Below are 25,244 nucleotides of genomic sequence, written 5' to 3' on the forward strand. Positions count from 1 at the left end.
GGTCTAAACAATATGGCATGTGCATACAATACAATTATGTGAATACATTTTGAATTTTTAGGAAAAAGATCTTTATGTGTATTAGCGTTTGCCCACATGTATATATGTGTACGACATGCCTACAGAGGCCAGAGGAGAGAGCTAGGTCCCTGGAACTGGAATTACATATGGTTGTGAGCTACCATGTAGGTGCTGAGAAACAAATCCAGGTCCTCTGTGAGAACAGCACCTGTTCTTAACCTTTGATGTGATGTTATCTGATATCTCTTTTTACAACTTTTCCTATGTAGTCAGTGTCCTCATGCTTAGATTCAGAAAACCCTCTAGAGAGAAACTACAGTAAATGCTTCATAATCCACCCAAGTAAACACACCAATTACTTCTGCGGAGGTGGGACTCATGTAACATTGGCACACACACAATAGCTGCTGTTGTACAACACCGTACACAGAAACTGACCAGAAAGCCCTGAAGATGTTGGCATTATATATGACATTTCTAGAAGCAGGGGGTATTCCATTCCGATTCCCTGTCCTTTGCTCCTGAGCTGTCTAGGGATGATGAAAATACCACATTGGAACCACCTGCACCTCTAACAAGGTAACTCTGGCCCAGAAGCATAAAGGCCACAGAAATACCACATCTCAGCATCACTTCCTCATTCTGTTCGCCCCATTCCCTCACCCGTTCCCGAAGCAAGGAGATGCAGAAGTCAACTTCTTTCTGTCGAAGGGTCTGGAGCTGGGCGGTCCCATGGTGGTCCACGATAAGCCGGAGGTATGTGTACACAGCCATGGCAATGAGGATGCTGCTCTTCAGTACCCACTCCCTGCAGGAAGGGAAGACACTGAACCTACCTCCTGCCTGGACCTCCTCACCCTACAGGGCTGTACCCCATACTCCTGTGATGATCACACACTGACAATGGCTCCTGTCTTTTGAGGGTTACACTTTGGCTGTTATCCAAGTATTAGTTGACTAAGGAAGGTAAAGGTACATTCACCAGATAGATGCCTCACAAAGGTAGGTACCAAATGAAATTGGCCTCTTATAACATAAATACATTCACAGCTGCCAAAAAATAATTGTACTTGTTAACTCACTCAACTGCCAAGGCCCATCATATATGAGTGGTATGTTGGGCTTGGAGAGAGGCAAGCTACAGTGCTCCTGTCGAGCTATGGAAGCTATGGAAGTGTTTCGTCAGCAGTTCTCTTAAGAGTGATACAGAGCCCTCGGGGTACTTCCGGGACCTCCTCAGGCCCTGGAGTTCTCAGAACACTGTGTGCAAATCCCTCTACCAGGCTTATTGTTATAGCCAACCAAACCACAACCCCTTTTTTGCCTCTAACCAAGACCCCATCCTCAGATAATGAGTCACTTGCCCTAAACCAAAATCTGGGAGGATTTGGAGGGGGTTGGGGGGAGACATCTGATTTTAGATGGCAAAGTGCCCCACCCCACCCCCCAGTTTCAGAGTTTCCTGGAAAACAGTGATAAACCCATTCTCTGTTCCCAGCTACTTCAAAAGGGGGCAAAGGTAAAGACTCAGTGGGGAGGGTCCCCACACACTAATGCTACCTCTAAGTGCCAAGCAGTTTGTAATTGCTTTAACACCCCTGCTGACAGGCAGAGAACTAGAGGAAGAGTTTAATTACTGCAAGCAGGCAACTTCCTGATTCAGGAAAAGCAATCAAGCCACTTCGTTAACTAAAAGACCATGGCCTTTCCTTCTTTCTTTTTCTTTTGTGTATGTGGGAACTGTGTTTTGACACAGAGTCTTGCTATTATATAGCCCAGGCTAGACTCAAAAATCAGAGTAATTCTCCTGCCTCAGCCTCCCAAATGCTAGGATTATAGGCATGCACTACTAGGTCCAGAACTGTCCTTCTGTTTACACAGAATGGAAATGCTAACCAAGGACATGCGCTTCCTTTTACCCTCACATCCCTAAAAATACTTGGAAAGGTTAGGAAAACAGGATGGTAAGCTAGAACACAGTTTTAAATGCCAAGGCATTCCCTCTCACCAAAAATGTGAAGGAGTCGGGCAGCAATGTGGCTGCTATGTGACACCTGCATGGGAAACTCAGCCTTAAGGTATGGCTAGAACAGAATAAGAAGAATAACTTTGGAAGAAGGTTACTAGCAGAGGCGAAGGACAAGTGTGCCACTAGGATGGCATAGTAAAGAGAGGGAGTAAGAACCTCAAGCTAAAGTAGCAGAGAAACACAGAGACCTAAAGAGAAGCAGAGGCCTGGTACGAAACTCTTAGGAAGTCCCATTGCTAATGTGATGACTCTGGCCCCAGGGCAGCTGCATAACTGGGTCCAGGCCACTAGGTGGCACTACATAACAGGACTGGGCAGAACATAGCTTTCTCGGTTATGAAGAACCATTCTTTTAAACTGAAATGAATATGAACAATATTGGGCCTCTCAGTCATTTGTTTACCTGATGTTCTTACTCAGAAAGAGATGCTAAAAAGAAGTAATGCAGAAACTGGGACCATAAGCAAACTTACATACTGGAATTTACATACTAGAAACAGCCCTTGTACAGTCCTTCACTTTGCTGGAGAAAAAGAGCCAGGTCAAATGTGACCCATGTCACTTTCTAGAAGGATTCACTGCTTCCTAGTCACCTATACTGCCCCTGTGCCATTCCAAAAAAGAGCATGTGCTGAACTGAGAGGCTTGGAAGGGGAGAGGTACCTGCCAGGCTCATGTGGTTGGCTGCCCCTCTGCTGAGCTCATTTCCCTCTCAGTCCCCCCAAATATAAACATTCCAAGGAGGTCTGGGTCAAAAATAAACCCTTATCAGATGAAAGCAGATTTCCTGGGCTCCAAGATATTTTAGCAAGCTCCTTCTTTCCCGCTCCTTCATCTTTTGGCATTGGTTCTTCATTGGCCACCGTCAGGCTCGCCATACCTTCCCCTTGCCTCAGAGTATTTCAAGCCACGAGCCAGCCTTTCTTCCCCATGCCCCATACTCACACCCTCGCCCCACCCTTCATGGTAGACTCTACCTCTGCTCCGTCAGGATATCCAGAACACTTTCTGCCAACCAGATATTTTTGGCTGTAACATCGCCACCTGATTTCAAGGGGGTGGGAGGGGGAAGAATCAGAATACAGTAGCTCTAATTAGCAACTCAGCTAATTGAATAAACCTCTTCAGTCATCCTGCTGGTCCACTATCCCATCACTACTGCCCTGAATGCTAGAATAAACCGTTCTCTCTTTTAGGGCTTAAATTTTTCCCCTTTGCCTTGAGAGAGAAAAGAATTTTCTAGAATTGCCCCCAGAGAAGATATTGTTCTATCCACCAGAACTGCAGAGGCAATGCTTTGTCCTGGAAAGGTGATATCTGAGAAAAACAGACCTTAGAGGCCTCAGCTGAAAAGCAAAGGTGGCATCTGAACCAGGGCCTAAGAGATGCAGGCAGCTGACAGCGGCTGCAGTCTAGTGTCTGAATGTCAGGGTGCAATTCAGCATCCTGACGGGCTAAGGGGTATCTGGATCTTGCCACTGGACTCCCTAGAGCAGAATTAAAATGCAGTGTTGCCAGACAAAAATATTGGGATGAGAAGTGGGGCTGGGAGTGTCAAACAGTTAAGAAAGTGCCAAGAAAGAATAAAAATAAATATTCAGCACACCAATGCTACACACTGATCTGGTCTCAGTAAAAAAACTTCAATGTTCACCGAGCTGTATCACAAGGATTAGGGCCATACACATGGCACAATGACATCAGTGTTAGAGAAAATCCTGAAGAAAAAGCAAAACCCAGCCAAGTACGATGGGACATGATAAGAAGCTGTTGCCGGAGGATTGTGGATGTAAGGCCAGCATGGGCCACACAGCAAGACTTTTTTTATTTAAAAAGAAAAAAAAAGGAGGGTGGGAGGGTGGAGCTGGGCACAGAATTCTTTAGAGGTGGAGTGTTTGCCTAAATTCATGAGGCGTAGGTACAGTTCTTATCACCACAGGAAACGAAACAAAACAAAAACCAGGCACTGATGGTGAAGCAGATCTACAGTGTTGGCCTCATTTTTAGCTATTATTATTAATACTTTGTTTTGCTTCTGGTTTTTAGCAGGAAAACAAAACATAAGCAATCTCAAAGCAGGAGAGGTGGTTTGAGCAGACCTTTCTCATATTTCATATTTCAGAAAGATGTCACGGATGCCAAGATTAAAAAACCCTAAATGTCAGGGACTATTCTGTGACACTCCCTCAGACTAGCTCCAGTTAGATGCCAAAATCACCAGGAACCCAGTGTTTAGAACAGGGGTGGAGCCAGGGAAAGAAGAAAGGCAGAGAACAAATGTCTTCACTTGATTCTCTCTGCACCCCCTTCCTGATCTAGCATGCTCCAACTCTAGAGAGAGGACTGGCTAACACAGACCAATACCTGGTCAGGTCTTAATTTAGCAGGAAAGGAATCAAGGCAAGACTCACTAATCCAAAAGCCCTGTGGTTTTCCAATCCATTTTTTTCCTGCAGCGTATGTGGCCAGTAGACATCCACATCAGTGCCCTAACCCCATCACTTGAGTTCCTCACAGGTATTCAACCATTTTCATTGCCTAGGCTTATCTCTGGGCTCCTTCCCTTTCTTCTGATGCTCTAGCTAACAAGCTTACCTGCAATCTGCTTCATAAATGTCATGCAAACGCCATCAGCTCCCAGAACTCCACTCTTTACTAGTTCCCGAACCAGCCACACCAACTAAAGGAGAGAAAGACATTCAGAGCAGATATGTGAGTTTGGAGAAGGAGCCAACCCAACTGTGCTCCAGTTCAGGTGTACGGTAAAAGAGATGCACCCTACCCTCTCTTTAGAGGGTTCACCTTCAGCCTACACCTGAGCTATTTTCTTGTTTGGAGTTGGAGCTTGAATCTAGGCTTTGTGTGTGCTAGGCACAAGCTCTAGTGGCACTCCAGCGCCCCCTCTCTTTTCTTTCTGGCCTTACCTGAGTGCGACAGGTATCTTGCAACTTCAAGTACTTCTCCATAAGTAGCTGGTTGATTTTGTTCAGGACAATGTTCATACCGTCACGACTCACCAGAGCCAAGTCCCGGTAACACTGTGAGAAGTAAGGTTTGTGAGTAGCCAGTGAGCTGAGCTGTTGAAGCCACAGCTGCCATCCAACCCCAACCCCAGTCTCTTAAATAACAACAGCAGGACACTAACCAAAGCTGCCATGGCAACACAAGGATGCTGAAAGGCAACCGGGAAGCAATGAGCACTGCGTTCTCACTCTTCTACAGGGTTCCTCCATCTCTCCCTCCACCTACGATCTTCTGCCTCTTGGGTTAGGGAAAAAAGACTAAAAGATTCTCTAATAAGGCAAGAAAATCTGCTGGGCAAAGCTCCTAGTCCTGTCCCTGTCCCCCAACTTCCCTTTTCAGGAAGTGTCATACTGTTTGATGCCACAAGCTGAGCAAACCCAGGTGGAAGCCATCTGTGTTTTATCTGCCAGTAAAAGGTCACTGAAAAATGGGTTTGGGTGAAAGTAAAAAAAAAAAAAAAAAAACCAGAGGTTTTTAGACTTTCTGTAATCCAGCCAGATGCAGCAGCAAAGGCAATAGAAAGAGATCAGGGTCTGGGAGAAAAACCAGAAACAAAATTGTACTTTCTTGATTTAACTCTATAGTTGTACAAACCTATAATCCCAGCATTTGGTGGTCAACAGAGGGAAATTACAAGTTCAAGGGTAGCCTGGGCTACTAGGTGAGACCTGTGCTTAAAACCAAAACCAAACCCTTCCTTTTGTTCGAGACAGAGCCTTACACTGTAGATCAGACTGCCCTGGAACTTATGAAGTATGGCCAGCTTCCTGCCTCAGCCTCCTGAGATCACAGGTATACACTGCTACAGCCTCCCTCTGCCAGACACAGCTTTGATCCCAGCACTCAGGAGGCAGAGCCAGATGAATCTCTGTGAAGCCAGCCTGGTCTACAAAGTGAGTTCTAGGCCAGCCAGGGTTACACAGAGAAACTTGTCTCACAACAACAAACCAAAACAAACCACAAACCTTCATTTTTATCTGTACGTTATATGGGTCAGAGGAAGGCTCTGTGTGGCAAGTGCTTTCACCCACTCAGTCACCTTGCTGGCCCCCAAACATGATTTTGATTTTATTAACTAAATGACTTTTCTCTGTTCTCTTGAATGGCCTTTGCTTTTGTATTGATGAGCTGGGGAGGCAGGTGAGGTTAACATCCTCACTCCTGGGGGGAATAAGGAAGGGTGCAAGTTTCTTCTGAGTCACTGCTTTCCTTTCCCTCAGACCTTTTTCTACCCTGCTTCTTTCTTCAATGAGGTCAGGCCTTAGGGAACCTCATTAGCTGCCTCCTGCACCTGCTGAGTTCTATCCTGTCATGGACTCAGCCAAAAGAGGAACCTCAGAAGACATCAAGATTAACAATAAGCCATGTGTGGAGGTACAGGCCTGTAACCTCAGCACTTGGAAAATAGGAGGTGGATCAGGCATTCAAGGCCATCCTCGACTACACAGAAAGTTCCAGGACAGTCTGAGCCATGTGAGACCCTGTCAAGAAAGAAGGGAAGGGGGTATATCATAATAGTGACACAGGGTCCTGCCCCCAACCGAGAATCTGTTTGCAATTGATAGCTGCTGGCAGGGGGGGAATTGTAACAGCATCACTGGGTGTGCCAATCACACTCCGAGGTAGCCCCATTCTCAGGAGTAGCTGGCCAACATAGAACACACTCCATGTTCTTTTATTATGGGGGCTCTTGTTTCATTTTCTTTTGGCACTTTTTGTGCCTGTCTGGGATAACGTAAGAGACTGGAGAAAACCAGCATCAAATGCAGCTAGCGATTCACATCTATAATCCCAGCCCAGACAGCATGAGGCCCTGTCAGAAAACAAAACAAACAAATCCAGGCAGCCTAATTCCAAGTTCCACCCTTAAGCACCTCACACACAACTATGGAAACTAAGTAAGAAGGCAGGACTGCCAGTGATGAAGGAAAGAATTATGACGGCTCAACTCTCACCCTAGTGTTCTAAAGCATGGCCTTCAGTAGCGGCTCCTCAGCCTTGGTGGGAAGCAGGGCTCTACAAGTCACTCATCACACTTCCCACCTCTTCTGTCCTCAAGTCTAACTGATCTGATGAAAACATCAACAGAGAGCTTTCACATGCCACAGATACTCCATACTCCAAAGAGAATTTATCCTTTGATTCTATCTAGGGGTACATTGTTGAGAGATTAAAAAACAGAAACCACAAGAAAAGGCACGAGGCAAGGACCCCCAGTGAGCTTCTGCCGACATGCTGGTTATCAGGGAAGTATGCTCTGGAGACTCCCCATAGGTAAGTCACAGAATGTCCTAGGGATGAGGGAGGCAGAGGCAGAAAGGAAAACCATGCTGAGCTAAATACACAAGAACCTTGTCTGTTAAAATGAAAGATGAAATACCAGAAATGTACAGACCCAGGACAGGGAAGGAGGACCAAGTTTCAGGCGCTTTGAGTCCAGAAGAGCAGAAACCCCGCCTAACTCCATGCTCCACCAGGAATCTTTATCGATGTCATTACTCATAATGTGGAGCTAGGTACCAAGAATACCACATGCCCTGTGCTGCCAGCTGTCGAAACCTCTGTGCCAGTTTTGGAAGAGAAGCAGATGGGAGAGAAAACAGAAACACAAGGAGAGCCAGACAAGAGCAGAGGATCTTTAAGGAAAAGGTCAGAGTGGCGAGGCAGCCTACCTGACCATGCTGAGAACGTGGCACAGCAAGCTGCCGGCAAAAAGAACCTCGACCAAGAAAGGCCTAGCACCAAGCCTAGGAGAGTCTGAGGGACAGATCTGGGCATTGGTGTGAGTTTTCTAATTACCTTTAGCTGACTGCTAGAACCTGCAGTTAGACCCCAGCTTAGCCTCTGTTCACCAGTTCCTCAAGCAGCCATGACTCCATATACTTAATTCAGATACCACATAGGAAGTAAGTAAAGTCAAAGGCTACACAGGATCTGTTAAAGAGCTATCAGAGGAGGACTGAGGTGGACGGAGCCCATCCGTGCCTACTGCACTCCACTAATGCCTTATTCGCATTCTCTTTAAATGTACTATTTGTGTGTGCACTGTGCTGTGCATGTACACGCTATGGGACACACGTACAAGTCAGAGGTCAACTTTCTAGAATTCTTGTCCCTTTGATTCTGCAGATCAAACTCAGGTTACCAGGTCTGTAAAGCAAACAAGTTTACCCACTGAGCCACCTTGCCGGCCACTCACCTGTAGGCATTCTCTAGTTCATACGTTCAATCCACCATAGTCCACCCACTGACAAGTTTCTAAAACCTGATCCTAAGCCCTAAGCTTGCTTCTGAGTGCAGGCAGAAGCTCCCCAACTCACCCTTTCCCAGGCAACGCCTTGCCTCAGTTTCCACAACTATCTTTACCACCCATGCTTCGAAGCTCTATGCCTACAAGATTCAGGAACAAGTAAACCTTAAATCCAACCTGGATTTCTGTCCAAAAGCAGAATGAACCCCAAGTAAGCCCTTAGAAAACAGCCTTCCTGCTTAAAGCTGATGCCCAAGACGCCACACTTTAGATCAGTACTTATCAGCAACTCCCATCAGGAGCTTCTTCCCACAAAGAGAAGGATAAAGAACTGGGCAGACTTCTCCCACGGTCTGACCCAGCTCAAGGTCTTCAAACAACTGACAGATCCTCCCTCATCTCAAACTGTGCTCCTCCTGATTGGAACATGCTTGCCTGTAGAGGCCTGACCTAGGGAGCCTCACGTAGAGGATTTACTTAGAGTTTTAGCAAAAGTACATGAAGCTGGTGCAGCTGTCCTCAGTTATGAAACCCAAAGTGAGATGGTTTATCTCCCCTGAGGGCATGGGCCTGTCACAGTGCAAAAGAAGTAGAATACTCTGGCTCTTACTAGACCCAGTGGCAAAATGCATGGCAACCTAATCCCCTCACTGAGGCTCACTGAGGTCCGACTTAGACCTCACCCGAAACACTTATCCAGAAGGCAAGGCGAACAGAGATAACTAAGGTGTTACTGGGTTGGTTTATTTTGTTTTTATAGTAACACCTTACTTTGTAATGCAGGTTGGCCTGATGCCTCTTATTCTTTATTTATACGTATGTTTGCCAGTGTGAGTTTATGTCCACTGTGTGTGTAGCACTGAAAGCTCTTAACCATTGAGCCATCTCTCCAGCCATTTATTTTTTTTAAAGATTACTTATTTTATTTAACTGACTGGCTTAATACTTGATATGAAGCTCTTAACTGGCTTGAACTCAAGGCAATTTTCCTATCTTAACTTTCCAACTGCTGATATTACGGGGATGTACCACCATGCCCCATTTGTGAGGATGGAGGAAACCGAGGCTCAAACCCGTACCTCACACAAGCTACACAGCACTCACACCGAGATATATCCAATCAGATTGAAACTCCTTTATTTTATGTATTATTAGAAAGAGAAAGAGAAACTAGACACCTTTTGGAAGTCGGTCTTCCATAAGTTCTGCGAATCAAACACAAGTCAGCAGGGTTATAAGGCAGGTATGTCTACCAGCTGAGCTATCTAACTGGTCCTTAAATCAGATCTTAATTATACTACCTATAAAAATATATACAAGTCAGGCATGAGGCAGAGGCAACCTGATCTACAGATTGAGTTCCAGAACAAGGATACATAGAGAAGCCTTATCTCAAAAACAAACAAAGTATACAAAAGAAAATTAAATCACAACCCCACTTATGCACCTTCATCTTTGTCAATAAATTTTAGATTTTTATGTACATACACTGTAACTGTCTTCAGACACACCAGAAGAGGACATTTGATCCCATTATAGATGGTTGTGAGCCACCATGTGGTTGCTGGGAATTGAACTCAGGGCCTTTAGGAAGAGCAGTCAGTGCTCTTAACCACTGAGCCATCTCTCCAGCCCAACTCTTTAGAATGAATGAGCTTATGTTACTGCCTGCATAACCAAACTAATGTCATTCATTATTCATTTAGCTCTGAAGATCTGAATGGTAAATCCAGTGGGACATGAAATCCCAACACTTGGGAGGCTGAGGAAACGGAAACCATGGCGCAAGGTCATCTTGGAATATCTCAAAAAAAAAAAAAAAAAAAAAAGAAGAAGAAGAAGAAAAAGAATAGAATTCTATTTAACAAAGTTCAAAATGACTGGTCTTTCTCCCGGAAAACCTAGACTATGTTAAGAGCTGCTGTCCTCGCCTTCACCTCCACAGGCACCCCAAGCTACATCAGAGAATTAGAAAACTGCAGGTTCCTATACACCCGCAAATACTTTGTTGATGCAAGCATCCCTGTCAGAATACCAGACTTTGTCTTGATTTCTGAGAATGAGTTTCCTTTGGTTATCCCTGAACAAATGACAACATAGCTGAATTCCAATGCACTTTATAGAGGGGCTACAGTCTAGAGGAGGGGAGAAAGCTTCAGAAGCCAGAGGGGTTTTAGACGCTCAGAGCAGAACACAACCTGTTTTCTTCCACACCACCTGTGCTCAGTGAAAGGCCATAAACCAACTCCACCACAATTCTCCCTTTGGACAGATGGCTCCAGCCAGGTCCAAACAAGCTTTAATTCATTTTTCCAAGACTCAAAAGATACAAAGTTGCTGGGAGGGGGCAATCTAAAGAAACAGAAGACTTAGTTTTACAAAGAGAACAGACTGAGAAACTATCCTTCCGGGCCCTGAGCCTCACTGGAGCCTCTTCTGTTTATGAAAGACCAGGCTGCTTCCTGGCAATACTCTTAGGAAGCCAGACCCCACTGTCCTCCAGTGTCTTAATTATTACATTAACTCACTTAATCTAAAGGTTACATGCTACAATCTTAAGCCTGTTTTCTGTTCCTTTGCCAAGGCAGAAGCCAGAGACTACAGGTCCTCTCCTTCCAGACAAGAACTGCCATGGGCTTGGTTGTCCTCCATCTCCTCCATAGCCCAAATTAAATGCCAATTTTGAATTTCGTAGTCTTACACCTGAACTTTAACCTTCATGTGTTTTCTTTTTCTCCAACTATCTGTTCTTGCCTTTCAGCTTTAGTGTCTGGGGATAGAAAAGACTCCAGCCAGAGACCAGTGAGTTCACTGAGAATAAGGGACTAGAGAACACAGTGATTCAGCTCTTATCCAGAGTATGACTGCTGGGCAGTGGCGATGGTGGTGCAGGCCTTTAATCCCAGCACTTGGGTGGCAGAGACAGATGGATCTCTGTCAGTTCAAGACTAGCCTGGTCTACAGAGAGTTCCAGGACAGCCAGGGATACAGACAGAGAACCCTGTCTTAAAAACCAAAAACAAAAAAAAGAAGGGAAAAAAAATGTGGCATAACTTCAGTTAATGAGTAAAAGGTCCATAGATTTAAATGGATCCAGGGAAGAAAGGCGTCTTACCTTCTGGGCTTGGGCAGGCTCCGTGAGGACAAGAGTAAACAGGCCTAGGCAGATCTCCTCATGCTGGGGAGGTCCTTTGCACACCTGGGAGGTGAGAGAGGGAAAGAATTTGCTATCATTCACATGTAAGAAGCACAAGAACAATTTTCTCCTAAAAGTTTCAGGACTCTTGGGTAACCTTTAATGGGAAAAATTGACTCTCAAAATGATGATTCCTGTCTCTAATAGGAATGAGGCACCTATTTTAGGAGAGGGGCAGGAAAGGGGAAGACTTTCTCTAACAACCTAAAGCTAGTAAGTACAAGAGTGCTTAAGATGAGAAAGCAAGGGAGCTGGGATGATCCTGCAATGGAGGCATAGCCACACCAACCACAACCCCAAAGAACCCCTGGGACTCCAACACAGAAACAGTATCTGGTAATTTAAATAGTATCAAGCAATACCTAAATATTTACTCTGTAAGATTTCTATACATTGTTTTTAAACTATTTTTTCAGTTAATATACAAAATAATAGAACTCACTACAGTATTTTTATATGTCATTATTCAAATTCTTTAGATTTATCTTGTGTGGATAATACATGTGTGTTGCATGCACATGGTCAAAGACGCCCGAGGTAAATGTTGGGTATCTTTCCCACTCAATCTCTACATTTACTTTTGAAATAGGGTTATTCACTAAATCTGAAGCACGTAGATTTGGCTAGGTTAGCCAGCCAATGAGTCATCCCCACCACAGCCCACTCTCAGGCCAGGGTCACATGCATTTGCTACTATTTTATTGAGTGATTACCAAGGACCCACGCTCAGCTCACCATGCATGGTCAGCAGACACTTTACTGATCCATCAACCCAATCATATTAACTAACTTATTTTTCATTAATTAATTAGTATGGTCTGTGTGCAGCCTTCTAACATGTTGGTCTCAGGCAGGCAGGCAAACTTGGCAGCAGATACTTTTACCCCACCCCCATCGTCATCAACTGCTTTATGTATTCTTCACATGTGCTATTTAAAATCATTTTAACTGCACCGATTAATAGGGGTAAAAGTTAAAATGTATGTGAGAATTGAGAATGATTTGCAAAGAAAGAAACTACAAAACAAGCATTTTTATTTTTCATTTGTAACTTCCTTTATGCCTGGTGTTGGTGGTGCGCATCTTTAATCTTAGCACTTGGAAGGCAGAGGCAGGTGGATCTCTATGACTTAAAGGCCAGATTGGTCCACAGAGTGAGTTCTAAGACAGCTAAGGGTACACAGAGAAACCCTGTCTTGAAAAACAAAACAAACAAAAACTTTGTTTAGTATGTATATGTACACACATGTCATGTTGCATGTGTTGTGGTCAGAGGACAACTTGCTAGAGTGACTTCTCATCTTTCACCATGCTGGTCCCAGGGGGTCAAACAAGCTGTCATAATTGACAGTGGGTATTACTGTCTATTGAGAAATATTGCTGGTCCAATGACTTATATTTTTTTCAATCCTGGAAAATTTTTTTGCTAGGTGTGGTGGCACATGCCTTTAATTCCGGCACTTGGGAAACAGACAGGCAGATGTCTGTAAGTTCAGGACAGCACGGTCTACAAATCACATTCCAGGTCAGCCAGGGTTAAGACCAAGTTTAAATAAATAAACAAGAATTTACAAAGAAAATTGGAGGACAACTCTTGGGAGTCAGTCCTCTCTTGTAGAATCCAGGAATGAGAAGTCAAAGTTACCATAGCTGCATACAAAGCCCCTGACCTAAGGAGCCACCTAGCTAGTCAAAAACGGAGCTTTTCAGTTGTTGCATAAGTCAGGCTAGATGGCACAAGCCTGTAATCACAGCACTCAGGAGGCTGAGGCAGAAGGACCAGTATGACAACATCCTGGATTCCATACTATTTCCAAGGGCCAGTATGCATTATACCCTGAAATATGGTCTCAGAACAAAAGGCTCCAGGAAACAGATTCTAGAAGTGAGAAAGTAAAACCTGATTTAAGGAACCAAGATGTGAACTCAGTCCCTGGGGTCTTCCTGGGGTCTTGGCCACCATCTTTCCACTCTCAGGCCTGCATCCCAGAGCTTTCCCAAGCAGAACGTACATGCGGAGGACATGGTACTTACATACGCGTTGAGGGCATCGTTGGCCTCTCTCTCGGAGACACCAGCGGTCATCGATGTGACAATGCTCATACACCTTTCCAACCTCTGGGGGGAGGGATGAGAACATGAGGAGCACGTCATAACACTGCCCATGAAGTCCTTTTGTCCCCAAAACGTTTTACACATTCAAGCCTTATCATCCTTCTCTATGCTTTAAAACAAAAGGAAAAAGGGAGGAAGGAAAAGCAAAACTCTCAGGTACAATGGCCACTAACAGATGTGGAGAGAACAGTAGCAGTAAGAGCTGATTCAGGCTAACACTACCCATGTGTACTCAGCTGGTCAGTGACACTTTCAGGAAGAATGTATCTATAAAACGCACACTTACTAACTTCAGAGGAACGTAGTAAATGTAGACAGCCTGGAGGATGTTCTCTTAACCAAGCGACTAAAGCTACAGTAAGAGAAACTGACACCATTTGCCCCTAAGCACTAGGAAGTCAGGCGTAGTGACACATGCTATAGTCCCAGATAATTAAGAGGCTAGGATGGAAGGGTGACTTTTGAGCCCAGCAGTTATGTACAACCTGAGCAACATGGTCAGAGTCTGTCCCAAACTAAACAGACAAACATGGAGGTGCACAGCTGCTCTTTGGGCACTCAAGCTGAAGCAGGAGGATTTCGAATCCAAGGTCTGCTTGAGCTGCTTTAAAGCCTTTGCACAATTTTAGATAGAAAGTTACTAAAAAACTAAGAATCTTAATAGTCAGGCATAAGGTATAGATCTTGTTTTCATTTTTTTAAAAGAATTATTTATTTATTTTATGTATATGAGTACACCATAGCTGTTTTCAGACAGACACACCAGAAGATGGCATTAGATCTCATCACAGAAGGTTGTGAGCCACCATGTGGTTGCTGGGAATTGAACTCAGGACCTCTGAAAGAGCAGTCAGTACGCTTAACCACTGAGCCATCTCTCCAGCCCTTGTTTTCATTTCTGATGTGAGCAAACTAACTTTATAAGAATTTTAAGACTCAGCGAGTGGGAAGGTGGGGGGAGGTATGAGATGGGGAGTTCGGGGTGGGGGCAGACTTGAAGGGGGACGAAGTCTGGACTGTAAAAAAAGATTAAAGAATAAAAATAAATAAATTTTTTAAAAAGAATTTAGGATACAATCAAAGGTTTGCATGCTTTTAATCCCAGCACTCAGAAGGTAAAGGTAGGTCTATGAGTTCAAGGCCACTCTGGTCTGCATAGTAAGCTCCAGGCTAGCCAAGGACTACTACGTAATGAGACACGGTCTCAGAAAGGAGACAGACAAACAGCCAGGGAGAGAATATAAAGTATTGAGTAAATCAAGAAAACTATTATAATATTTTACATGCTAAAATTAAAAGGTAAAAAGAAGGGCAGAGAGAGATGGTTCAGCAAACAAGAGCACTGTTACTCTTGCAGCAGACCCAGGCTGGACTCCCACCATGCACGTGGTGGCTCTCAATGGTCTCTAACCCCAGTTCCAGAAGACTCAATGCCCTCTTCTGGCCTCCAAGAGCATCAGACATGCACGTGGTATATAGACATACACACAGCCAAAACACTCATACACATTAAACAAACAAACAAAATGTTTAGGGGCTGGGAAACTGTCTCAGTGGTTAAAAGCACTGGCAGCTCTTCCAGAGGGTCTGAGTTCAATTCCCAGTGCTTACATGGTGCTTTATCAGCATCATCTATAATGGGATCTGACGTTCTTTCCTGGTGTTCAGACACATGAGACAAGCACCCATATACATGAAATACATAAAGAAAAAAAGAAGTAAAATGAGACTGGGTGGTGAAAAATGTCTGAAATTCCAATATTTAGGTGGAAGCCCAGGGTTTGGTTAAGCAAGGCCAGCCTCACTCAGCCTGGTTGGGCTACATGAAATAAAAGAGGGAGGGGGGCTTGAGAGACAGTTAAGAGCAATGATTGCTCTTGCAGAGGACCTAGGTTTGGTTCCCAAATGTCACACGGTGCCCCACAAACACCTGCAGGTCCAGTTCTAGGCAGATTGGAGCCCTCTTCCAACCTCCCTGGTACCATGCATGCGATACCCAGACACACATGCAGGCAAAACACCCATACACAAAAAATAAATCTACAAACAATTAAAAATAAAAACAGTACTAGAGAAAGGGGAGGGGGAAAGGAGGAAGAGGGAGAGAGAGAGAGAGAGAGAGAGAGAGGTGTGAAAAAAAAGAAAGAACACAAATGGGCAGGCAGATGGTCCTGAAGACAAAGGAGAGATGATGATGTAGCTTGAAAAGAGGTTGATGGTTTCTTGATTGTTTGGAGTCAGGGTCTCATATAACCGAGGTTGGCCTCAAACTTATTACATGGCTGAGAATAACCTTGAATTACTGATCTTTCTCCTAAGTGCTGGGATTACAGGTGTGTACAACCTGCCTGGCCAGCTTCAAGGGATATTACTGTTAGTTTCCAGCGCCTCAAGGGATAAAGTTACTAATGTTTGCAGGTATGGTATTAGTACTAGGCTATGCAAAAAATAAAAGAAAGAACAGAAAAAAAGAAAGAAGAGGGATTGAAGAACAGAAAATAAAAAGAAAGGGAAAGAGGGTGGCTTCAAACGCATAGATCCACCTGCCTCTGTTCCTGAGTGCTGAGACTGAGGGTAGGCACCACCATGCCCTGCTATATAAAATATTTCATGATGTAATATCTTGGACTTGCTTCAAAACCATCTAGAGTGAACTGCACACTCTGAATAAGACTGCTATGCAGCACTAAGTCCTGAGGCACGATGACAGCTACATGAGATAATGTCTCTACTTATGCCTAAGATCCCCCCACGTTAAAGACAAAACAGAATGCAGTAATATAAGGAAAAGGGCCAGGGCTTGGGAACCTACACCTTTGATCCCAGCACTTAGGAGGCAGAGACAGGTCTGACCATCTACACTCTGGTCTACAGAGCAAGTTCCAGACAGCCAGGGAAATCCTACACGGAGAAATCCTGCCTAAAAAAAAAAAAAAAAAAAATCAAACAAAAAAAAAAAATCAAAAAAAAAACATAAAAAAACTGTAAGCAAAGAGAAAGAGTAACAAACAAAAGGAGACATTAAAACCGGCCACGGCCTCTAGTTAAAGGAGACAGACCACTCTAGCTTCAATGGCAGTCCTAACATGGCACGTGCTTGGCATTTTAAGGACTGACTCACTGGTGAGTCCCACTCTGAGGCGTTCACTCACTACACACTGGTAAGACACTGACGAAGCATGCTCCGTGTGTAGCCAGCAAGGTTTGTACCAACACCTGAACAATTCCCTATGACTTTTGAAACTTTAGCATTAAGCTAACACAAAATTTGTTTAAGTAAACCCAATTCCCAGTGATAAGGACCCTGGCAAAACCAGAAAAAGGGCAGGTTGGTTTATTTCTACTCAATATTACAAACTATCAAAAACCATCTCGCTGAAGTCATATGGTGTGTGCCTAGAATCCTAGCTCCTGGGGGACAGAGGTAAAAGAACAAAAGAATCCAAGGCCAACCCAAGCAATTTAGTAATTCCCTGTCTCAGTGTTTAGAGGGGGCTAGCAATGTGGCCCAGTAGTGAAACCAGCATGTGTAGCCAGTGATAAAGCTCCTTGTATTAGTGACACCTGTAAGGCAGGCACTCAGGAGATAAAGGTGGGAGGATTGCTGTAAATTCTAGGCCAGCCTAACCCTCAAAGTGAGACTGTGTCTGAAAACAAAGTAACAACAATGTAGAAACATCTGGTTACAGTGATGCATACTACAATCTCAGCATCTGGAATTGTACTCAAGGCAAGAGGATCAGAAATGCAAGGTCACTCTTGGCTACAAAAGGAGTTTAAGACAGGCTTAAGTTATGGGAGACCCATCTCATAGCACCAAATAAACAAAAACTTAAAGCAAAACACAACAACAGCAGCAGCAACAAAACACTAACATATTTGAGACCTAGGGCTTGAACCCCAATACTGCAAACAAAAAAACTCCACAATGATGATGATGACAAGCTGACAATCGGTCTGCAGCAGCATCCTGAGTCAATGACAAACAGGTACGAGAGAATAAAAGGGAAGACAAGCATGCTTCTCCTTTGACCACCATCCTGAGGTTGTCTATGATCATCCTGATAAGACCCAAAGCAATGGGGCTCAAGAGCTGGCTCCGTGGTTAAACAAACTGGCTGCTCTTGCTGAGGACCCAGGTTCAGTTCCCGGCAGCCACACTGTGCCCAGACAGCAGAACACTCATACACAGAAAATAAATGTAAATCTTAAGTTCAGGTCTTGTTCTAGGTCCAACTTTGTTCCAGGTCTACAAGGGAGACAGGGTGTCTGTGTAGACTTGACTTTCTTGGAACTTGCTCTATAGACCAGGCTGGCCTGGAACTCAGAGATCACCTACCTCTGCTACCTAAATGAATGCTGGGATTAAAGGCATGAATGACCACTACCCAGCTCAATAATAAATTTAAAACAAAAACAAACAAACAAAAAAAAAACCCACAAAGGTTAAAAAAAACAGGCTGGACAGATGGGTCAGTGGTTAAGAGCACTGACTGCTCTTCCAGAGTTCCTGAGTTCAAATCCCAGCAACTACATGGTGGCTCTCAACCATCTGTAATGAAATTCAACACCCTCTTCTGGTGTGTCTAAATATACAGTGTACTCATATACATAAAATAAATAAATCTTAAAAAAAAAGCTAAAAAGTAAACTATAAAAAAAAAAAGGTAAAAAGGTTAAGAAAACAGAGGGTAGGTTATATTGCAACAGGAGGGTCCAAAACCTTAATGTAAAACTATCCTAAAGCTTTTGGAGGTGACATTCACAACTTTACCTCTAACTGCAGTCCAGCTTCAAATTAGGGCAGATCAGCAGACTCAGCCTTAATAAATAGTAAGTGCACACTTGTGAAAAGGAACCCTGTGATCACATGAAAGCTAAGCTGTGAGACTCTTCTGACCTGTGAGCTCTGGGAGCCATTATCACCTGGTTTAGCTCCTGCATAAAAGTGTGGGAAGTAAAAACCTGAGGCTGGAATTCCTCTCTTTTAAAACCTTGTCTCTTTCTACTAACAAAGTCGACAGGGTCTGGAGAGTCATTTAGCTCAATGGTTGCTGGCACTTTGGATCCATCCCAGGTTAACTAGCAACTTCAGAGTGAAGGGAGTGTAATCAGCACTTAAAACTCTAGACACCCTCGCAGCAAAGAGATAAGCAACTATGCCAAATAGCCAGAGAGAAGCCAAGGGGCAGCCAGGCAACAGAAACCACCAGGTAGCAAGCATAAAAGGGACTGGTCCTCCATAGCTAGGCCTAGGCTCATTGTGGCTGTATTATCTAGCCTCTGCAAATCCTGGTTTTACCTGAAAACAGCTAACCCCTGTATCACAAAGTTGCACCAAGCATATAGCCTCAACTAATTAAGATCTGTCCAATTTGTGAGGCTCAGCAATTGCACAAACCTAATCCTTGAAGATTCAGCTCTGCAATCTCCCACCACTTCTCTTACACTTATTTACTTTCACGTGTATGCATGCGCATGTATGTGGGCAGTGTGGAGATCAAGGGCTGACTCCCGGGGGAGTCAGCAGTCTCCTTCTTCCATCAGGTCACAAAGCCTGGCAGTGCAAACATTTACTCCATACTCAGCCATCTTGCTAGGCCTCCAGCCACCACTTCTAGTGGCATGTCTTTAAAGGTTCCAGAAAACAAAATCCTCTACTTCGGGACGTGAATAAGTTTCCAAATAGTATAAGGTTTCTCTTGATTACACCCTTAAGAGAGCTGGGTGGGGGTGTACACGCCTTTAGCCCTAGCACTGGAGGCAGAGGCAAGCAGATCTCTGTGAGTTTGAAGCTAGCCTGGTCTACAGAGTAAATTTTAGGATATTCAAGAAAACAGAGAGAGAGAGAGAGAGAGAGAGAGAGAGAGAGAGAGAGAGAGATCAACTGAGCAGAGAAGGAAGAAGGACTGACAGACACAGAACCAGGAGTGCAAATGTAGCTACAGAGCTACACAAGCCCTACGAACTGGTTAAGTCTCTTGCTGTGATCTAATATTCATTAGACTGTGGGCTGAGCAAAGTTTCCCTAGGCGCCTCCCAATGTTCTAAACTCTGCTCAGAGGCCTGAGTCAATGTTATGGGTCAGTGCCCAGTCACGAATGGACTCTTAAACCAGGGAGGCCCTACTAAGGATAAAGAAAGTAGAGTCCAGAATTTGAATGAGCAGACAAACTCAAGGACAAAATAAACATGAGGACACTCCTTTTCAGATAACAAAGTACAGTAAAAATGACCTTTCCTGGATATAAAAAGTCTTTAATCCCAGCACTCAGGAAGCAAAGGCAGGTGGGTTCCTCTGAGTTCTAGGCTAACCGAGAGTAAGAAATCCTGTCTCAAAACCAAAACCAAAGGATACTTATCTAAAACTGCTCCTAGTACCCCACGTCTATAAGAGGCAAAAAGATCAGGAGTTCAAAGCCAGCCTGTCTAAATCAAGCCCAAAACAAACAAGTCAACAAACAAGGAGAGAAATTATCAGGAATCATTCAGAGAGACAAAAGGCCCATTCCCTCAAAGGCTACAGGAAAACAGATGCATAATTGGGAAATAGTACCCTTTCCCCATAGTCTCTGAAGGCTTTTAGAAAAAGATGAAGTCACACATGCAGCTGCCAGCAATTGCTGGCAGGATGGCTCTGTTCAGAATAAGCTCTCTGTGACAGCACCTCAGAGAGCTCAGTAAATATTTATCATCTCTAGGAGCTCTGGAACTCAGTTTTCTAGTACTAAAACTACCTGACCATGACCAGCAGTGTGCAGAAGGGAAGGCAGCCTCTCTGCTGCTCACAGTGTGTGAAGCTGAAGACTCGGGTAGACTAGTCCCTCTAACCACTGCACTTCCCTTGCCCCAGCCAAGTAGGATATACACACTAGTAAGTGTATAGTGCATGGATCCTATCTAAGAGGAGGGCAGCCCAGAAAAGGAAAATGTGGTCCAACCCGCACAATCTCTCAGAAACCACATCAGTAAGAAGTGGTTGGTCATGCTGGGTTCCAAGTACAGCCACTTTGTGTTGGTGTATATAGAGTGGAACAGCTCTTGCATCTTCTGAGAAACCTGGGAAAAATGCCCTGCAGATTCCAAGGAATGACCTATATTTTATAGTCAAGAATATGTGCAATGATGATTTAAGGAGCAAAAAAAATTAAAAATGACTCAAAGCGCATTCCTTGGAGATTTCTCAGACATGCTGAGTTACTTCTTGGAGTAAATATGGTGGGGAGATACATCCTTCTTGCCAAACGTAACCCTGAGGCCTATCTTTAAGATATTCTGGTTTCTTTGGGTCACAGTTCTGCTTTTGGCCTGACTTTAAAGTGACTGGTCCTTTCCTGGCAAAGGAATAGCCAGGGCTGTGAAGCCTCATGAGACCTGGAACTACATGTTCTAGACTCCAATCTCTGGCACTATTTTTATCTCATTCCCTCCCCAAATTAGGATTGGGATGGTCAAGTATACTTCTGTCTTCAAAGGAAGGAATGGGGCCAAAGAGAAGGGATACAATAAACACTCCCTAGGGTAGGAGAGTCATAGCCCCTGCCCAGGATGATCTGTAAAAGGCTTCCTGTTCCAGGACAGCAAAGGGCCTCTGCGAATCATGTTCAACTATGACCACCTCTTCACAACCTCATCTACCTTTCCAGGACTTCTTGCCAGGCAGTACTTTGTTTTGACATGATAAACTTCAGAGTGGCACACCTTACATCCTCCTCTTTTTTTCCTATCAGATTCAACACTTAAGCACATAGAGGCAAAAAAAAAAAAAAAAAAAAAAAAAAAAAAAACAGACCTATTTTCCTGGAAAACAGATAGGCCTATGATGGAAAATTACCAAGTGAGAACAAGCAGAGGTCAGCTGGTCAACAACAGGTGTTAACTTCTGTGCACAAAGACCTTCAGGGAGGCACAGAGAAAGAAGAGGCCAGTAAGCCTTGCCTTTACACACTATGGTCTAGTGGGATAACAGAACCACACCCATGGGGGGGGGGGTAGTGTAGCAAGACTTGCTGGAAAATGAAGATGAAAAGGACAAAGGGCAAAGTGGAATGTGGAAGGGAAGCCTGAGACTCCCTGGAAGAATCCACACCATGAAAGAAACCAGAAACAAACAACCCTTCCCTTTTCTCCCTAGGAAGTTGAAAGTTCATTCTCAAAGTCTAAAAAGGCAAGAACACAGAAGTTTCTGATCTCTCTTGTGATCTTTTCCAGCCATATCACTTACTGTCCAGAAAAGGATGCTATATATATATATATATATATATATATATATATATATCCTATGGCACAAATTAAATCAGGGATTCATATAGGATTCTATAGGAATCCAACCTTGGAATCCCTTGTCTTTCAGCTGCTCTGATGGAAGGATCAGCGATGGTCAGCCACCTACTGACTTTTTATCCTCCTGGAGCTCCGGTGCTAGAACACCAGGCTCAACACTTGACAAAGTGGTCACACTTAGGTTCCAGATGTAACTTTGAAGTGGTGGTGCACACCTTTGATGCCAGTGCTTGGGAAGCAGAGGCAGGGGGATCTCTGAGCTAGAGGCCTGGTGTATAGAGTGAGTTCCACACTATCTCAGAAATAAAACAGGGCTGCTGAGAGGCTCAGCAGATAAAGAGCCTTGCTGTACAAACATGGCAACCCAAGTTCAATTCACAGAACCTGCAAAAAGTTGGAAGGAGAGAACCAGCTCCACAGAGATATTCTCTGACCTCTGCACACATTTCAGAATGTGTATCTCATATACATATATCACTCACACACTCAAAAAAAAATTTTTTTAATCGAAACAGAAGAAAATGTAGCAGAGGAAGGGCATAGAGTGACACAGGGTGGTCTTGAACCTACAATCATCTTGCTTCAGCCTCTTTGGAGTATTGGGATTACAAACCTGGACCTAGGTCACTGTGCCTGGCTTAGAAGTAATATTTACATTTCTAATTATGCCTACTTTAGTTGATTAGGAGGAGAAAAAGGAGGAGGAGGAGGAACAGGAGGAACAGAAATGGCAAACTTCTGAATGCAGATAGAATTACACAGTGAAAATATAACTCACATTCCAGCCAGCCAGACATGTGCTGGCACATAGACCACCAAGCTGCTATAAAGTCACTTTGATTCAAGTTCACTTCTTTCTTTTGAGATAGGGGATCTCCCTATAGTCCTGGATGCTCTAAAGCTTGCTATATAAACCCAGCTGGCCAAAAGGTTTACTGTGTATGTGCCGTCATCTTGTGATCTACAGTATTTTCTTTTTCTCTCTGTCTTTCGTTTTTGGTGGCAAGGTCTAGCTAATGATGCCTAGAACTCACTACAAACCATTCATCTTCATTCTCTCTCTTGCTTGATCGCTCTCTCTGGCTCTCTCCTAATTTTCCTGACTCAACCTTCCAAGTGCCAGGACTACAGACGTGAACCACCACACGTGGCAATCTAGTATTTTTTCAGCTCCAGAGTTTACCTGCCTACTCTCCTACTCTAGCATGTGATAAAGGACTTTGACACAGTGTCAGGGAAATGGCCCTTAAGGAGACAGGGACTGTTCATTTCCTCTCCCTACCCTTGGGGAAGCGCTAAACTGAATGTATTAGGCTTTACAAATAATTTAACAATTGGGCTGGAGAGATGGCTCAATGGTTAAGAGCACTGACTGCTCTTCCAGAGGTCCTGAGTTCAAATCCCAGCAACCACATGGTGGCTCACGACAATCTGTAATGAGATCTGATGCCCTCTTCTGGTGTGTCTTCAGACAGCAACAGTGTACTTAGATGTAATAAATAAATATATTAAAAAAAATAGTTTAACAATCATGCATGTCTGTCACGAATCCTACGTCTTCCTGTGTATAAGCTGTGGAAGGGGCTACACTGATCATCTCTAATTAGTCAGGCACAGGGTGAGAACAAGCAGAGTAAAGGAAGGGACAAGCCTCCTCACTCATGTTCTGTCTCTCTTTTGGTTTTTAGAGACAGGGTTTCTCTCTGTAGCCCTGGCTGTCCTGGAACTCACTTTGTAGACCAGGCTGGCCTCGAACTCACAGAGACCCACTTACCTCAGTTTCCTGGATCTCTCCTGAGTGTGTGTGTGTGTGTGTGTGTGTGTGTGTGTGTGTGTCCCCTATACACTGGCTCAGCCCACTGCTATGACTGACATTACCAAACTAGATACTACTTACTTGTAAGTCTTCACTCACTCTATAAATGCTCGGTTAAAATCACTGACAACTGTCTGTATCCACACACAGTCAATGATACCATCTAAGAAGAGGGGCCAAGTCTGTAGGAAGTTGCCAATCCTCAGACACCTGCCTGTAAACACATACATACTTTTCAACTTAATACTCTCAAATAGGGTGGATATTTTAGATAGCTATTGGTGTGCATGTGGGAAGAAATGAAAATAACTTTGGTCAATATGGATGCTACATCCCTTCTATAACCAACACCCCTCACACCCATTTTCTTAATAGCAGCAGCTGTTACTAGGGCAACCTATCCAGGAAATTGACCCACACTTCTTCCTCCAGGAGCAGGAAGCAAGAGCAATGTTTCTGCCTTAGGGAAAAAAAAAAAAAAACTTGAAGGCCTCTTCTCCCCACCCCCACCCCATATCCGCTCCAGCATCCCTCCTCAACCCAATTCCTTACTCCCTTCCCCACCCCCCACACCTACCTCCTCTAACTCATCCTTGGCATCCAAACTGGTTGAAAGTAGCAGCCTCCCCCCTCCTGGGGATCCTGCTCCCGCTCCTCCTCCTCCACCTCCCGCTGCTCCTGATGCAGCAGCTGCTACGGTCCCCTTTCCCTTCTGTAACTCCATGGCTGAAGCCAGGAGACCGGAAGAGGTCAAGGGAGTAGACGGGTGTTAAGTCCTAGAAATGGAGAACTCTGGCTTGCCAAGGACGAGGAGCAAGAGGAACAAGTGGGAGGGAGGCCCACAGGCCTGGCTTTCCGCACTCTTGCCTCCTGTCCTGCGGAGGGGAAAGGCGCGGGTTCTCTAGATGGTCCCTCTGGAGTAGCCGTGCTGGGGCAAAGCTTTAGCGCTGAAGTATGGTAGACTAAGGGTCTTGTGCCCTGCAGAGAGGTGGGCAAGACTCCCACTCTTGCAGAAGTGGAGGGGGAACCCTCTGGCTTCTTATCCTGAAAAGAGGGGGAAACCCTAAATTTCTGCCTCTCGAGGTGTCGGAAGGAGTCCTGGCCCTGAATTGGGGGTGGGAAACCTTCCCAGCGGGATTGGGGAAACGCGGTTCCTTGGAATCCGGCCCCTAGCGGGTGAGGATGCGGCAGGAGCGCTATGGGAGGACCAGCTTCTCCCCACACCACACAGAGGCGGCCATGGTGGAAGGGCGGGGGAGGCTGAGAGTGCCCGAGAGGGCTGAGTCGTCGCCGGCGCCGGAAGTGAGCAGTCGCGGTCCCGGGCGTCCGCCAATAGCGGCTTCCGCGGTGGCGCCAGGTCTCTAAGGAGTAAGCCGACGATGACGGACTGGCCTTTTCCCGGGCTGCCAATTGTAGGGAGAAGAATTGAGTCTGGCCTGACGGGCAACAAGTGTGCCCAATCGCATCCTTCCTCTGCATCTGGAGGCGGGACGGGAGATACGGAATGGGT

The 25,244-nt window shown here is 44.7% G+C and overlaps 1 protein-coding gene across 1 annotated transcript in view; it reads right to left on the minus strand.

The window, feature by feature from the left end:
* INTS3 (integrator complex subunit 3) overlaps positions 1-24,966 on the minus strand; it is a 43,698-nt gene extending 18,732 nt beyond the window's left edge. The window contains exons 1-7 of the mRNA XM_080915486.1: positions 24,312-24,966; positions 13,555-13,638; positions 11,440-11,523; positions 4,975-5,088; positions 4,646-4,730; positions 3,028-3,094; positions 685-829 (exon numbers count right to left, since the gene is read on the minus strand). Of these exons, the coding sequence (XP_080771612.1) occupies positions 685-829; positions 3,028-3,094; positions 4,646-4,730; positions 4,975-5,088; positions 11,440-11,523; positions 13,555-13,638; positions 24,312-24,458 (726 nt within the window). The 5' untranslated portion in view covers positions 24,459-24,966. The remainder of the gene's footprint in view (positions 1-684; positions 830-3,027; positions 3,095-4,645; positions 4,731-4,974; positions 5,089-11,439; positions 11,524-13,554; positions 13,639-24,311) is intronic.
* Positions 24,967-25,244: the final 278 nt, after the last annotated feature.

The sequence above is a fragment of the Micromys minutus genome (assembly GCF_963924665.1).
Source record: "Micromys minutus genome assembly, chromosome: 4".
Taxonomy (NCBI): domain Eukaryota; kingdom Metazoa; phylum Chordata; class Mammalia; order Rodentia; family Muridae; genus Micromys; species Micromys minutus.